Source organism: Oryctolagus cuniculus, chromosome X (assembly GCF_964237555.1).
Source record: "Oryctolagus cuniculus chromosome X, mOryCun1.1, whole genome shotgun sequence".
Lineage (NCBI taxonomy): Eukaryota > Metazoa > Chordata > Mammalia > Lagomorpha > Leporidae > Oryctolagus > Oryctolagus cuniculus.
The window spans coordinates 106,826-123,174 of record NC_091453.1 but is presented as its reverse complement, the minus strand read 5'-3'; the positions used below and the strand labels follow the sequence as shown (position 1 = coordinate 123,174).

General features: G+C 51.6%; 2 protein-coding genes and 3 long non-coding RNA genes across 6 annotated transcripts in view; 2 read left to right on the top strand and 3 right to left on the bottom strand.

Annotated features, from left to right (window-relative positions):
• LOC138847712 (leucine-rich repeat and coiled-coil domain-containing protein PF3D7_0703800-like) overlaps window positions 1-738 on the bottom strand; it is a 946-nt gene extending 208 nt beyond the window's left edge. Inside the window, exon 1 of one of the 2 annotated variants that reach the window (XM_070067254.1) lies at window positions 184-738. In XM_070067254.1, coding sequence (XP_069923355.1) covers window positions 184-738 — 555 coding nt within the window. Of the gene's footprint in view, window positions 1-167 lie in introns of both variants that reach the window. The other variant, XM_070067253.1, reaches the window with a different exon arrangement.
• On the bottom strand, window positions 711-4,973 carry LOC138847689 (centriole and centriolar satellite protein OFD1-like). The gene is made up of 5 exons (XM_070067156.1): window positions 4,836-4,973; window positions 4,723-4,753; window positions 4,052-4,188; window positions 1,739-3,788; window positions 711-999 (listed from the first exon to the last, which is right to left on the bottom strand). Exons 1-4 carry the CDS (start codon window positions 4,971-4,973, stop codon window positions 3,684-3,686), a joined length of 411 nt encoding a protein of 136 aa, XP_069923257.1. The 3' UTR covers window positions 711-999; window positions 1,739-3,683.
• A 4,730-nt stretch (window positions 4,974-9,703) lies between these two features.
• On the bottom strand, window positions 9,704-12,346 carry LOC138847708 (uncharacterized). The gene is made up of 3 exons (XR_011385653.1): window positions 12,203-12,346; window positions 11,537-11,558; window positions 9,704-9,948 (listed from the first exon to the last, which is right to left on the bottom strand). It is a non-coding gene; the product is annotated as an uncharacterized lncRNA (long non-coding RNA).
• Window positions 10,384-10,934, top strand: LOC138847709 (uncharacterized). Its single transcript, XR_011385654.1, has 2 exons — window positions 10,384-10,495; window positions 10,575-10,934. It is a non-coding gene; the product is annotated as an uncharacterized lncRNA (long non-coding RNA).
• A 1,058-nt stretch (window positions 12,347-13,404) lies between the features above and the next one.
• On the top strand, window positions 13,405-14,710 carry LOC138847707 (uncharacterized). Its single transcript, XR_011385652.1, has 2 exons — window positions 13,405-13,485; window positions 14,108-14,710. It is a non-coding gene; the product is annotated as an uncharacterized lncRNA (long non-coding RNA).
• Window positions 14,711-16,349: the final 1,639 nt, after the last annotated feature.

Sequence of the window (16,349 nt, the reverse complement as noted above, 5' to 3'; positions counted from 1 at the left end):
CCAACGGCAAAGGAAGCCCTTCCCCTCTCTCTCTCTCTCTCTCTCTCTCAAATCTTCCTTCCGACAGTGAATCGTGCAGAACCAGCAGGAAGGAATTCTGGGTACAGAACGTTCTAGAAGCTTCCTGACTCAAGACAGTGAACACTCGCCCACCGCACGCGACGTACGGCTCAGCAGACGCACGTTCTCGCTCCGGCTGTCCGCCAGCTGCCGTCTCAGGAGCTGGTTCTGTGCCTGCAGCGCCAGCCGCTCCGCCTTCAGTGCCGAGTCATCACGCGTGTCTTTGATTTTTGCTGAGTCACCGCTCGTGTCTTTTATCCTTGCTGAGTCATCGCTCGTGTCTTTGCTTTTTGCTGAGTCATCGCTCGTGTCCTTCATCCTTGCTGAGTCATCGCGCGTGTCTTTGATTTTTGCTGAGTCATCACTCGTGTCTTTGATTTCTGCTGAGTCATCGCGCGTGTCTTTGATTTTTGCTGAGTCATCCCTCGTGTCTTTGATTTTTGCTGAGTCATCCCTCGTGTCTTTGATCCTTGCTGAGTCATCGCTCGTGTCTTTGATTTTTGCTGAGTCAGCGCTCGTGTCTTTGATCCTTGCTGAGTCATCCCTCCTGTCCTTCATCCTTGCTAAGTCATTGCTCGTGTCTCTGATTTTTGCTGAGTCATCACCCGTGTCTCTGATTTTTGCTGAGTCATCGCTCGTGTCTTTGATTTTTGCTGAGTCATTACTCGTGTCCTTCATCCTTGCTGAGTCACCACTCGTGTCTTTGATTTTTGCTGAGTCACCGCTCGTGTCTCTGATTTTTGCTGAGTCACCGCTCGTGTCTTTGATTTTTGCTGAGTCACCGCTCGTGTCTTTGATCCTTGCTGAGTCACCACTCGTGTCTTTGATTTTTGTTGAGTCATCGCACGTGTCCTTGACCCTCTCGCTCAGCACTCGGTTCTGCTCCGTCACTGCCAGCAGCTGGGCCCTCAGAGACTCCAACTCGACCTGCAACTGACACTGAGTACTGAGTTAACCTGACCAGCACCCTCCCTGCACAGTCCCTGTGACACTGAGTACTGAGTTAGCCTGACCAGCACCCCCGTGTGACACTGAGTACTGAGTTAACCTGACCAGCACCCTCCCTGCACAGTCCCTGTGACACTAAGTACTGAGTTAGCCTGACCAGCACCCCCGTGTGACACTGAGTACTGAGTTAGCTAAGTCATCACCTCCCCTCCCTGCACAGTCCCTGTGACACTGAGTACTGAGTTAACCTGACCAGCACCCCCGTGTGACACTGAGTACTGAGTTAAGCTGACCCAGCACCTTCTCAGTCACATGACAAACAGCCTGAACACGTCATGTGAGTCAAAAAAAATGTGACTAAAATTGGAATTTGCATATTACAGACTATTTTAAAAAAATACCTTAATTAGAAATTTGCATATTAAAGACTGTTTCAATAAAAAACCTTAATTAGAAAATCGCATATTAAACACTATTTAAATAAAATGTTAATCAGAAATTTGCATATTAAATGCTATTTTATCAAACCATTAATCAGAAATTTGCATATTCAAGACTATTTCAATAATAAAATGTTAATCAGAAATTTGCATATTCAAGACTACTTAAATAAAATGTTGATCAGAAATTTGCATATTAATCAGAATTTTGCATATTCAAGACTATTTAAATGAAATGTTAATCAGAAATTTGCATGCTGCAGACTACTTCAATAAAAAGCCGCGATCACCTCGCGCTCCCTCACGCGGGGCGGGGGCGGGCCGAGCTCCGTCTGTCTCGCGCTGACGGCCGCGAGCGCCTCCTGCAGACGGACGGCTCGTCCTGCAAGGAAACCGCACGTCACACGGCGCGTCCCCGCGAGCGCAGGCGCCGCCACGGCTCACGGCCGCCACGTCACGCCTGCTGACCGACTCACGGACGCCACGTCACGCCTGCTGACCGACTCACGGACGCCACGTCGGGCTTGTTGACCGACTCACGGACGGCACGTCACGCCTGCTGACTGACTCACGGACGCCACGTCACGCCTGCTGACTGACTCACGGACGCCACGTCACGCCTGCTGACCGACTCACGGACGCCACGTCACGCCTGCTGACCGACTCACGGACGCCACGTCACGCCTGCTGACCGACTCACGGACGCCACATCACGCCTGCTGACCGACTCACGGACGCCGCGTCCGGCCTGCTGACCACTACCCCACACGTGACAGGGTGGGGTCAAGGGTCAGCGGGTGAGACAGAGAGAGAGAAAGAGAAAAAGAGAGAGAGAGAGAGAGAGAGAGCTCCCTGCTGTGTCCCGGATGAGAGAAGTGGAGAGACTCGCACTCAGAACCACCTTCACTCTCCGTCTCGTGCTGCAGCTCGTCGTCGGCTCCCGCGACCTTCAGCTCAAGCTGGCGCCTGCGACGGGGGAGGACTCAGCGCGGAAGGTGCTGGGAACTCAGTCCCCAGCACCCTCCACTCGGTCCCCAACACTCGTGAAGTCAGTCCACAAACGCTCGTGAAGTCAGTCCACAAACGCTCGTGAAGTCAGTCCACAAACACTCGTGAAGTCAGTCCACAAACGCTCGTGAAGTCAGTCCACAAACGCTCGTGAAGTCAGTCCACAAACGCTCGTCAAGAAGTCAGTCAACAAACGCTCGTGAAGTCAGTCCACACTCGTCAAGTCAGTCCACAAACGCTCGTGAAGTCAGTCCACAAACGCTCGTGAAGTCAGTCCACAAACGCTCGTCAAGAAGTCAGTCCACAAACGCTCGTGAAGTCAGTCCACACTCGTCAAGTCAGTCCACAAACACTCGTGAAGTCAGTCCACAAACGCTCGTCAAGTCAGTCCACAAACGCTCGTCAAGTCAGTCCACAAACGCTCGTGAAGTCAGTCCACAAACGCTCGTCAAGTCAGTCCACAAACGCTCGTCAAGTCAGTCCACAAACACTCGTGAAGTCAGTCCACAAACGCTCGTCAAGAAGTCAGTCCACAAACGCTCGTGAAGTCAGTCCACAAACGCTCGTCAAGTCAGTCCACAAACGCTCATCAAGTCAGTCCACAAACGCTCGTGAAGTCAGTCCACAAACGCTCGTCAAGTCAGTCCACAAACGCTCGTGAAGTCAGTCCACAAACACTCGTGAAGTCAGTCCACAAACGCTCGTCAAGAAGTCAGTCCACAAACGCTCGTGAAGTCAGTCCACAAACGCTCGTCAAGTCAGTCCACAAACGCTCATCAAGTCAGTCCACAAACGCTCGTGAAGTCAGTCCACAAACGCTCGTGACTCGTTTCCTCCTCGTGCTGCTTCCGGCTCCTGAAAGCACAAGGACACGCGCAGGCCGAACTGAGAAACTGAGGCAGACGCATCACGTGGCTGACGGACGCCCCGACCTGGGACGGTCACGTGGTCAGCGGCCATCTTGAATTCATGGAGGAAGACTCATCGTCTCTGACCGCGTCCGTGCTGAGTCATCGTCTGTCTGCGTTTGTGCTGAGTCATCGTCTCTGACGTTTGTGCTGAGTCATCGTCTCTGACCTGTTTGTGCTGAGTCATCGTCTGACTGCGTTTGTGCTGAGTCATCATCTCCGACCGCGTGCGTGCTGAGTCACCGTCTGACCTGGTTTGTGCTGAGTCATCGTCTCTGCGTGTGTGCTGAGTCACCGTCTGGCCGCGTCCGCCCGTCACTCACAGCTCGAAGGCGTCGGCCCTCCGCGTCAGCTCCGCCTCCTCGCGCCGCCGCCTCTCCTCCATCTTGACTCTCGCGATCTCGGTCTCTCGCAGATACTCCAGCTGCAAAACACCGACTTCCGTCAGTCGCTAGAAAAACGGTTGTTGATCGACAAAACGGTTGTTGATCGACACACAGACACGAAACGGTTGTTGATCGACAAAACGGTTGTTGATCGACACACAGACACGAAACGGTTGTTGATCGACAAAACGGTTGTTGATCGACACACAGACACGAAACGGTTGTTGATCGACAAAACGGTTGTTGATCGACACACAGACACGAAACGGTTGTTGATCGACACCGCCGGGACGACGCTCACCCTCTGGCGCATTTCCGCCCGCAGCTGCTCCTCCAAGTCCCTCTTGTAGTCGCTCAACTTTGCGTCCAGAGACGCCGTCTTCGGGTGCCGGGACTTCGCGTCGGCGAACGCGTCGTCGATGAGCCGGAGCTTTTCGGCTGTTTAAAAAAAAAAAAAACAAAACCGCACGTTGAATCGGGACACACGGACGCGGGCGGGCGCACACAACCGTGACGTGTCAACGGACGGAGAGCCACACACGCCACATCGTCCACCTCGCCGTGTTACGAAAAAGGAACTGAAGTGTGTTGAGCGACTATGTGATGGTACGGCCAGAAAGGAACTGAAGTGTGTTGAGCGACTATGTGATGGTACGGCCGGAAAGGAACTGAAGTGTGTTGAGCGACTATGTGATGGTACGGCCGGAAAGGAACTGAAGTGTGTTGAGTGACTATCTGATGGTACGGCCGGAAAGGAGCTGAAGTGTGTTGAGCGACTATCTGATGGTACGGCCGGAAAGGAACTGAAGTGTGTTGAGCGACTATCTGATGGTACGGCCGGAAAGGAACTGAAGTGTGTTGAGCGACTATCTGATGGTACGGCCAGAAAGGAACTGAAGTGTGTTGAGCGACTATCTGATGGTACACGTCACACGCATGAACACGCTCTCTCACGCGACAGCACACGCCTACCGGCTCCGGCGTCTCTGTCGGCTGCAGACACCTGCAAGGAGAGAGTGTTTTGTGCGGATTCCGGCTGACGACCGGAACGAACAGGCCGGAGCAGCCGCGGGCGGGACGCCTACCAGGGACGCGTGCAGGCCGGACGGCGGGCGGATTCCCACGAGCTGGAGCACGTCCCGCTCAGTCAGCACCTGGCGGGGACGAGAACGAGGAGGGCGTTTCACATGATGAATGATAGAGAAAAAGAACGAGGCGGCCATTTTACATGATGAATAAAGAAAAAAGAACGAGGCGGCCATTTTACATGATGAATAAAGAAAAAAGAACGAGGTGGCCATTTTACATGTTAAATGATAGAAAAAGAACGAGGCGGCCATTTTACATGATGAATGATAGAAAAAAAGAACGAGGTAGCCATTTTACATGTTAAATGATAGAAAAAGAACGAGGTGGACATTTTACATGATGAATAATAAAGAAAAAGAACGAGGCAGCCATTTTACATGTTGAATGATAGAAAAAGAACGAGGCGGCCATTTTACATGATGAATAATAAAGAAAAAGAACGAGGCGGCCATTTTACATGATGAATAAAGAAAAAAGAACGAGGCGGCCATTTTACATGATGAATAAAGAAAAAAGAACGAGGTGGCCATTTTACATGTTAAATGATAGAAAAAGAACGAGGCGGCCATTTTACATGATGAATGATAGAAAAAAAGAACGAGGTAGCCATTTTACATGTTAAATGATAGAAAAAGAACGAGGTGGACATTTTACATGATGAATAATAAAGAAAAAGAACGAGGCAGCCATTTTACATGTTGAATGATAGAAAAAGAACGAGGCGGCCATTTTACATGTTAAATGATAGAAAAAGAACGAGGCGGCCATTTTACATGATGAATGATAGAAAAAAAGAACGAGGTAGCCATTTTACATGTTAAATGATAGAAAAAGAACGAGGTGGACATTTTACATGATGAATAATAAAGAAAAAGAACGAGGCAGCCATTTTACATGATGAATGACAGAAAAGAACGAGGTGAACATTTTACATGTTAAATGATAGAAAAAAAGAACGAGGCAGACATTTTACATGATGAATGGCAGAAAAAAGAACGAGGCGGCCATTTTACATGATGAATGACAGAAAAAAGAACGAGGCGGCCATTTTACATGTTAAATGATAGAAAAAAGAATGAGGCAGACATTTTACATGATGAATGACAGAAAAAAGAACGAGGCGGCCATTTTACATGATGAATGACAGAAAAAAGAACGAGGCAGACATTTTACATGTTAAATGATAGAAAAAGAACGAGGCGGCCATTTTACATGATGAATGACAGAAAAAAGAACGAGGCGGCCATTTTACATGTTAAATGATAGAAAAAAGAATGAGGCAGACATTTTACATGATGAATAAAGAAAAAAGAACGAGGCGGACATTTTACATGATGAATGACAGAAAAAAGAAAGAGGCGGACATTTTACATGATGAATAGAGAAAAAGAACGAGGCGGCCATTTTACATGATGAATGACAGAAAAAAGAACGAGGCGGCCATTTTACATGATGAATGACAGAAAAAAGAACGAGGCAGACATTTTACATGTTAAATGATAGAAAAAAGAACGAGGTGGACATTTTACATGTTAAATGATAGAAAAAGAATGAGGCGGACATTTTGCATGTTAAATAATAAAGAAAAAGAACGAGCTGTACATTTTACATGATGAATGATAGAAAAAGAACGAGGCGGACATTTTGCATGTTAAATAATAAAGGAAAAGAACGAGCTAGACATTTTACATGATGAATGACAGAAAAGAACGAGGTGAACATTTCACATGTTAAATGATAGAAAAAAGAACGAGGCAGCCATTTTACATGTTAAATGATAGAAAAAGAATGAGGTGGACATTTTACATGATGAATAAAGAAAAAGAACGAGGCAGCCATTTTACATGATGAATGACAGAAAAAAGAACGAGGCGGACATTTTACATGATGAATGACAGAAAAAAGAATGAGGCGGCCATTTTACATGATGAATAAAGAAAAAGAACGAGGCAGCCATTTTACATGATGAATGACAGAAAAAAGAACGAGGCAGACATTTTACATGATGAATGACAGAAAAGAACGAGGCGGACATTTTACATGTTAAATAATAAAGAAAAAGAACGAGGTGGACGTTTTAAATGTTAAATGACAGAAAAGAACGAGGTGAACATTTTACATGTTGAATGATAGAAAAAAGAACGAGGCAGACATTTTACATGATGAATGATAGAAAAAGAACGAGGTGGACATTTTGCATGTTAAATGATAGAAAAAGAACGAGGCGGACATTTTAAATGTTGAATGACAGAAAAGAACGGGGTGGACATTTTACATGTTACATGATAAAAAAAAGAACGAGGCGGCCATTTCACATGTTAAATAATAAAGAAAAAGAACGAGGCGGCCATTTTACATGTTAAATGATAAAGAAAAAGAACGAGGCGGCCATTTTACATGTTAAATGATAAAAAAAGAACGAGGCGGCCATTTCACATGCTGAATGATGAATGAAGACGTTTGCGGGACACTGAGCCTCCCGCTTCAGGTAATTCTGCTGACAAAGCAAATCTCAGCTCGTTCTAAAGGAAACAGCGAACGCTGCAGTGTGGACCTACTCAGTGTGACGTCACACCTGCAGGGGGCCTACTCAGTGCACACACATTCCAAGATGGCCGACAAGTGAACCTGGCCAGTCCAGAAACACTTTCCCATGATGCAACACTGTCTTCTTCAGATCACTGTGAACACATTTTCCCATGATGCCACCTTTGTTTATTTTAATATTTTATTATTTATATTGATGTATTTATTTCAATATTTTATTATTTATTTTAATATTTTATTATTTTTCAATATTTTATTATTTGTTTATATTAATATTTTTATTTATTTTAATGTTTTAATTATATTAATTTTTATTTGTTTAAATATTTTAGTGATTTTATTTATTTCAATATTTTATTATCTGTTTATATTGATATTTTTACTTGTTTTATTTGTTTAATATTGATACTTTTGTTTTATTTATTTTAATGTTTTATTGTTTATATTAATATTTTTTGTTTTATTTATTTTAATTTATTATAATATATTTTATTTATTTTTTTATTTTAGTATTTTATTATTTACGTTAACATTTTATTTACTTTAATATTTATTGTTTAATTATATTACTATATTTTACTTGTTTATTTTATTATTTTATTTATATTTTTGTTTATTCACTTTATTGATTTTAATATTTTATTATGTTAATATTTATTTTATTTACTTTAATATTTTACTTATTTATAAGATATTACCATTTTGATATTTTCCTACTATTCTAGGAAACAATGGTTCAGGTAAGAGATAAACCCCAAAACTGAATCGCGAATACAGAACCGCGTCTCCCGAGCCGGACGTCTACGGGCTCTACATCAAGGTGCGTGCGTGCGGCGGGCTCGGGGCTCCCCACACCGACCGCGGCCGGTCCCGACCGCCGCAAACCGGCGGTTTTCCGTGTAAACCTTGACGACGCGCTCGGGCCCTGCGACGCGCTCACGGCCGCCTCCTCCTCCTCCTCCTCCCGCAGTTCGCGATGAACCCGTTTTACGAGCCCGACTCCCCCGTCCGCTCCAGCGCCTTCGACAGGAAAGTTCAGTTTTTGGGCAAGAAGCACCTTCTAAGCTGAAGCCGGAAAATTCCGGATTAAAGTGATATTTGTGGACGTTGCGAATAACTCGATTAAACGGCCCGAAAAAAACTCCTCCTCGCAGTCTGAGTCTATTTAAATATAGTAGATTGTATTCTATTCCGTTTATATTTAGTGTAATGTGATAGTAGATTCTATTCCGTTTATACTTAGTGTAATGTGATCAGTGTAATTACATGTCGTATTTAAAAACTATATATAAAGCGACTAACACAGTCCGGGCTGGCTGTCGGCCCTCGAATTGTGTTTGGATTCACTTCTGAGTGAGCTTAGTCTCATCCTGGTGTAAAGCTGTGACCGTCCGTTTTTTATTTATTTGATTTCTTAAATAAAATAAAGATGTTTGTCCAAGATGGTGGCCGTTTTTTAAAGATTTTACATGTTATTTGAAAGAGATCTCAGAGTCTCTCCCCAAATGCCTGCAACAGCCAGGCGTAGGGGCGGGGTCCCCCCATCGCCTGCCGCCTCCCAGGGCGCACAAAGTGACATCCCGCAGGGGCGCGGGTTCGAGTCCCGGCTGCAGGTCGTCCACACGGGCTCGGATCCGGTGTGGCGTCCTCCTCAGGAAATCTGGACCCACAGACTGTGCGTGTGTGTGTGCGGAGGCTCCCGTGTGCGGACACGGGAAACCGGCAAGATGGCCGCCTCCACCAGTACGCGCGGAGTGACAAGGGTCGTTTATTCGTTCCTTGTGCTGATTTTGAATCACGTGACTGATACGTGTTCAAAAAAACTAACACAAATCGCTCCTCCCCCACAGTCGATCAAGCAGTCGATCAACGTGCCTTCATATACCACGTAAACATCAATTCTAGCGAAACATGGACCGCTGACCCGGCTTTATTTTTTTTTTTTCATTTTTTTTAAAGGATTCATTTATGTACTTGAAAGGGAGAGACAGAGAGAGAAAGAGAGAGAGAGAGAGAGAGAAAGAGAGAGAGAGAGAGAGAGGGGAGAGAGGGCGGCTTTACCGGCTCCACCCCCGCGCCAGCCGGGCGGCCTGGTGACGTCATGTTTAAAAAAGAACAAAAAAAAAAAAAGGTCACAACACAGCCGAGTGTAAGTTCTAGAACAGCCGAGTTTTTTTAAAATTATAATTAACATCCGGGTCACCTCGTCCGTCATTACTCCTTCATTAACATCCGGGTCACCTCGTCCGTTAACTTCCGGGTCACCTCGTCCGTTAGCTCCAAGTCGCATATTTAAATCAGACGACCATTAAAAAAGTTCTAGAACAGTCAAGTTTTTTTTTATTATAATTAATAATTAACATCCGGGTGACCTCCTTCATTAACATCCGGGTCACCTCGTCTATTAACATCCGGGTCACCTCGTCCAAGTCACGTATTCAAATCCGACGACCGGTTCAGCAGCGAGCTCTTGCCGACGCCGCCGTCGCCCACCAGCACCAGCTTCAGCAGCGACGGCCGGCCCGCCATCTTGCCGCCGCCGCCCTCCGGGACGCTCGGACCCTGCGGGGGGGAGAGAGAGAGAGGCGTCAACGGCTGGTGTTCCAAGATGGCGGCCTCGCGCGGGCATTCCAAGATGGCGGCCTCCTGCCAGTGTTCCAAGATGGCGGCCCTCACGCCAGCATTCCAAGATGGCGGCCTCCTGCCAGTGTTCCAAGATGGCGGCCCTCACGCCAGCATTCCAAGATGGCGGCCTCCTGCCAGCGTTCCAAGATGGCGGCCCCCATGCCGGAAATCCACGCACAGTGCCGGCGTTCCAAGATGGCGGCCCTCATGCCGGCATTCCAAGATGGCGGCCCTCACGCCAGGAATGCATGCGGCTCCCAGCGGGCCCTAGAGCCGGCAGGTGCACTGGGCTCCCAGCTTGCATCGGTTTTGGTAGAGGCTCCCAGAATTCATCAGGGTGGGATGGGGCTCCCAGCATGCATCGGGGTGGGGTGGGGACTCCCAGCATGCATTGGGCTGGATCCCGGGCTCCCAGCATGCTCCACTGCCAGGCAGGGGCACTGCAGACCAGAGGACTCCCAGCATGCCCTGGGGCGAGTCGAGGGTCCAGGAGGCTCCCAGCATGCCCTGGGGCGAGTCGAGGGTCCAGGAGGCTCCCAGCATGCCCTGGGGCGAGTCGAAAGTCCAGGAGGCTCCCAGCATGCCCTGGGGCGAGTCGAGGGTCCAGGAGGCTCCCAGCATGCTCCGGGGCCCCAGGACTCCACCCCAAGTCCAGCAGGTGACAGGGCTCCCAGCATGCCCTGGGGCTCACCCATGTTCCAGGAGGCTCCCATCATGCCCCGCAACCCCACCCGACCCCGTCTCTGTCTCCGCCCCCCCCTGCAGGCCCCGCCCACGCGGCTCCGCCTCACCCTCCACTGGCCCGAGAGGATGCTGGGAGCCGCCGCCGGCCCGCCCAGGGGCATGCTGGGAGAACCCTGAGGACCGTCATGGCCGCCCACGGAGGAGGGGGCGGGGCTGCGCCGGCCCCGCCCCCGTGTCACTCATCACTGCCAACACCGTGACGTCATGGGGGCCACCGCCAGCCCCGCCCACGCCAGGAATGCATGCACGGCGCCGGCGTTCCAAGATGGCGGCCCTCGTGCGGGAAATCCACGCACGGTGCCGGCATTCAAAGATGGCGGCCCTCCTGCCGGCGTTCCAAGATGGCGGCCCTCATGCCAGGAACGTTGAAGTCTCCAGCCCTTCTCTCTCTCTCTCTCTCTCTCTCTCTCTCTCTCTCTCTCTCTCTCTCTCTCTCTCTCTCTCTCTCTCTCTTTCTCTCTCCAGACGCCAGACACAAGCTGGCTGATCCGGGTGCGAATTCAGACAGACTTTCATGTCTGCACGAGGGACACGGGCAACGCAATTTTTCATACAATATCATATTCCCTTTTTTTACCTTTTTTTTTTTCCACTAAAAGGCGTAAAATCCTTTCAGCTGTCTTTGGTTAAACGACTAAAAACAGCCTGCTGCGTTCCTGTGAAAATTCTACCTAAAAATGGTCTCTGAAGACGCACACTCCGCAGTGTGGATTGACTATCAGACTACAACGACGTTCGTTTAGTCACTCAACACACCACGTACGCACATCGCGAATCTTACCTTAATCGTCCAGCATCACGGTCTGCAAAGAAAAAAAAAAAAAGAAAAGAAAATGACATTCAATTCAGACGACCTAGTGAGCACCTAATAATAATAATAATAACAACAACAACAACAAGGCCCGGTGTTAGGATCCACCCCCGGCAGGCAGGGATGGTTCAATGTGCAAAAAAAAAAAAGAATCAACGTGACACGTTCACAAACTGCAGAACAAAAACCTTAACGACCGCGTCTAATGGCGCCGGGAAGGCCGACGACAAAACACAACGTCCGTCTCTAATGGCGCCGGGAAACGCAGTCGACAAAACACAACGTCTCAGCAAACTGGGAACGCGCGGACTTTATGTGAACTCAAAACTACTTCCGGGTCTCGGCCAACACGCCCTGCGCATGCGCGTGGGAGGCCAAAGGCACGCCCCAAAACCACGTGACCTTTCTCTCAGTTTTTTTCAAAAAAAAAACAGACCACGTGACCTGCTTTGACTCCGCGCTCTGCCCCCCCCCGTGACCTGCGCGACCTTGAAAAAAAAAAAAAAAAAGCCCGCCGTCCCGTCTCCCGCCGCGCCCCGCCCCGCCCCGCCCCGCGCGCCCCCGAGTCCCGAGCAGGCAGCGCGCGCGCCCCCGACCCGCCCCCCGCGCGCCCCCGCCGGAGCCCCGACCCGTCACCTCGTGTGAGCGCGCAGAGCGGGGACGCGGGCGGCGGGAGCGGACGGAGCCGTCCCGAGCGCAGGGAGCAACATGGCGGCCGGCCGGAGCGGAGACGGGCCGGGGGGCGGGGCCGGGGAGGTGGGCGGGGCCGGGGGCGGGGCCGGGGAGGCGGGGCGGGGCCGGCGGAGCACAGGGAACAACATGGCGGCCGGCCAGAGCGGAGACGGGCCGGGGGGCGGGGCCGGGGAGGTGGGCGGGGCCGGGGGCGGGGCCGGGGGCGGGGCCGGCGGAGGCGGGCGGAGGCGGGGCGGGGCCGGCGGAGCACAGGGAGCAACATGGCGGCCGCCCGAGCAGACGGGCTGGAGGGGCGGGGCCGGGGAGGTGGGCGGGGCCGGGGGCGGGGCCGGCGGAGGCGGGGCGGGGCCGGCGGAGCACAGGGAGCAACATGGCGGCCGGCCGGAGCCGAGACGGGCTGGAGGGGCGGGGCCTGGGAGGTGGGCGGGGCCAGGGGCGGGGCCGGCGGAGGTGGGGCGGGGCCGGCGGAGTGCAGGGAGCAACATGGCGGCCGCCCGAGCGGAGAGGGGCTGGAGGGGCGGAGCCGGGGAGGTGGGCGGGGCCGGGGGCGGGGCCGGCGGAGGCGGGGCGGGGCCGGCGGAGGCGGGGCGGGGCCGGCGGAACGCAGGGAACAACATGGCGGCCGGCCGGAGCCCTGCCGGGCTGGAGGGGCGGGGCCGGGGAGGTGGGCGGGGCCGGGGGCGGGGCCGGGGAGGCGGGGCGGGGCCGGCGGAACGCAGGGAACAACATGGCGGCCGGCCGGAGCCCTGCCGGGCTGGAGGGGCGGGGCCGGGGAGGTGGGCGGGGCCGGGGGCGGGGCCGGGGAGGCGGGGCGGGGCCGGCGGAGCACAGGGAACAACATGGCGGCCGGCCGCAGCCGAGCCGGGCCGGCGGGGCGGGGCCAGGGGAGGCGGGGAGAGGGGAGGTGGGCGGGGCGGGGCCGGGGAGGTGGGCGGGGCCAGGGGAGGTGGGCGGGGCTGGGGAGGCGGGGCGGGGCCAGGCGAGGCGAGCTGGACCGGAAGTGGCCCGGGGCCAGAGAGCCAGGCCAATCGGAGCCGCGCTCGGCCCGAGAGAACTTCCGGTTCAGGGGCGGGACGGCGCGGACAGCTCAGCCAATCCAAACTCACCCATCAGAGCACGTACGCGGGGGACCCGGAGCTTCCGCCGGACGCCGCGGGCGCATGCGCAGAAGGATCTGGGGGGGGGGCTGCGCTCGCTCGCGCCTGAAGCGAGTCATCCTGCTGCAGGTGTCCGGCCGCGAACTCTTTGCTTTTTAGTTTTTTAAATTATTTATTTATTGATCTTTTAATTATTTATTTATTATTTTTAAATTTTATTTATTTTTAATTATTTATTTATTTATTCATTTATTATTTTTTAAAATTTATTATTTTTAATTATTTATTTATTTTTTAAATATTTATTTATTTATTTTAATTTTTATTTTAATTTATTTTTATTTTTATTTATTTATTATTTTTAATTAGTTATTTATTATTTTTAAATTTTATTTATTTATTATTTTTAATTAGTTATTTATTATTTTTAAATTTTATTTATTTATTATTTTTAATTAATTAATTAATTAATTAATTTTATTATTTATTTTATTGTTTATTTATTATTTTTAATTTTATTTATTTATTTTTAATTTTATTTATTAATTTTTAATTTTTAAAATTTTTATTTTAATTTTTTATTTCTTTATTTTTTAGATTTATTTATTTTTAGAATTTTATTTATTCATTATTTTTTAACTTTATTTATTTTTTTAGATTTTATTTATTATATTTTTAAATTATTTATTTATTTATTATTTTAATTAATTAATTAATTAATTAATTTTTTTTTGAACTGTTTCTGATCAAGACGGTTAAAGCAGTGCTCATACTGGGGCGCAGGTTCGAGTCCCGGCTCCTCCACTTCCGGTCGGCTCTCTGCTGACGTGCCCGGGAAAGCAGCACAAGATGGCGCCCACGTCCTCGAGCCTGCACCCGCGTGGGAGACCCGGATGGAGCTCCCGGCTCCCGGCTTCGGATCGGCACAGCTCCGGCTGTGGTAGCCATCTGGGGAGAGAACCAGCAGACGGAAGACCCCTCTCTCTCCCTCTCTGCTCTCTGTTTGTTGATCGACTCTCCTGTTTGTTGATCAACTCTCCTGTTTGTTGATCGACTCTCTCCTCTCTCTCTATTTGTTGATCGACTCTCCTCTCTCTCTCCTCTGTCTCTCTCTCTCTCTCTCCTCTCTGTTTGTTGATCGACTCTCCTGTTTGTTGATCGACTCCTCTCTCTCTGTTTGTTGATCAACTCTCCTCTCTCCTCTGTCTCTCTCTCTCTCTCTCCTCTCTGTTTGTTGATCGACTCTCCTGTTTGTTGATCGACTCTCTCTCTCTCTCTTTCTCTCTCTCTCTGTCTCTACTTCTCTCTGTAACTCTTTCAAATAAATAAAACAAATCCTAAAAAAAAAAAAAAAGATGGCCGAAGTACTTGAGGTCGTGCCAGTCACACGGGAGACCCAGATGGCGTCGTTGACCTCTGACCTCTGCAGACGTGGACACTGAGCTGGGTCACAGGGGGTCAGCCTGACCTCTGACCTCATGGGCGTTTCAGCCGGATCCGAATGGCTTAAGGGCTGATTCCGAGGCCAGAGTGCAGGTCAGGGTGCTGGTCACTCTGAGTCGGCGTGTGTCCCGCGTTGGATCCTTCTCGCTCCGTTTCGATTCCATCAGTTATTATTCCCAGACGCTCGGTCTTAGTCACGTGACCCTCCGACACTGTCAACTCGTAAGTTGTTTCTGGGTTCGTGAGGGTAGACGACGGCTTAGACGCGTCACAGAAATATGATCACGGAGTCAACTCCATCCGGGTCCCCCAGGGTCACATCCGGGTTCTCCAGGGCCACACCCGGGTCTCCAAGGCCACATCCGGGTCCCTCCAGGGCCACATCCGGGTCTCCAGGGCCACATCCGGGTCCCCCAGGGCCACATCCGGGTCCCCCAGGGCCACATCCGGGTCTCCAGCGCCACATCCGGGTCTCCAGGGCCACATCCGGGTCCCCCAGGGCCACATCCGGGTCCCTCCAGGGCCACATCCGGGTCCCCCAGGGCCACATCCGGGTCCTCCAGGGCCACATCCGGTCTCCAGGGTCACATCCGGGTCTCCAGGGCCACACCCGGGTCCCCCAGGGCCACATCCGGGTCTCCAGGGCCACATCCGGGTCTCCAAGGCCACATCCGGGTCCCTCCAGGGTCACATCAGGGTCCCTCCAAGGTCACACCCGGGTCCCTCCAGGGCCACATCCGGGTTCTCCAGGGCCACACCCGGGTCCCCCAGGGCCACACCTGGGTCCCTCCAGGGTCACATCAGGGTCCCCCAGAGCCTAAATCCGGGTCCCCCAGGGCCACATCCGGGTCTCCAGGGCCACATCTGGGTCCCTCCAGGGCCACATCCGGGTCCCTCGAGGGCCACATCCGGGTCCCTCCAGGGCCACATCCGGGTCCCCCAGGGCCACATCCGGGGCTCCAGGGCCACATCCGGGTCTCCAGTGCCACATCTAGGACCCCCAGGGCCACATCCGGGTCCTTCCAGGGTCACATCAGGGTCCCCCAGGGCCACATCCGGGTCCCCAGGGCCTAAATCTGTGTCTCCAGGGCCACATCCGGGTCTCCCAGGGTCACATCCTGATCCCCCAGGGCCACATCTAGTACCTCCAGGGCCACACCCGGGTCCCCAGGGCCACAATCCGGGTCTCCAGGACCACATCTAGGACCCCCAGGTCCACATCCGGGTCCCTCCAGGGCCACATCCGGGTCCAGGGCCACATCCGGGTCCCCAGGGCCACATCCGGGTCTCCAGGGCCACATCCGGGTCCCCCAGGGCCACATCTAGGACCCCCAGGGCCACATCCGGGTCCCTCAGGGCCTAAATCCGGGTCTCCAGGGACACATCCGGGTCCCCAGGGACACATCCGGGTCCCCCAGGGCCTAAATCCGGGTCTCTAGGACCACATCTAGGTCCCCCAGGGCCTAAATCCGGGTCCCCCAGGGCCACAATCCGGGTCCCCAGAGCCACATCCCGGTCCCTAGGGCCACATCCGGGTCCCTCCAGGGTCA

Coding starts and splice junctions, on each gene's coding strand:
- LOC138847689 (XM_070067156.1), bottom strand. CDS start 4,973: ATGGCCGCCTCGTTCTTTTTCTCTATCATTCATCATGTGAAACGCCCT. Junction 4,754..4,835: donor CCGGCCTGCACGCGTCCCTG/GTAGGCGTCCCG, acceptor CTCTCCTTGCAG/GTGTCTGCAGCCGACAGAGA. Junction 3,789..4,051: donor GGGCGGAAATGCGCCAGAGG/GTGAGCGTCGTC, acceptor GGTGTTTTGCAG/CTGGAGTATCTGCGAGAGAC.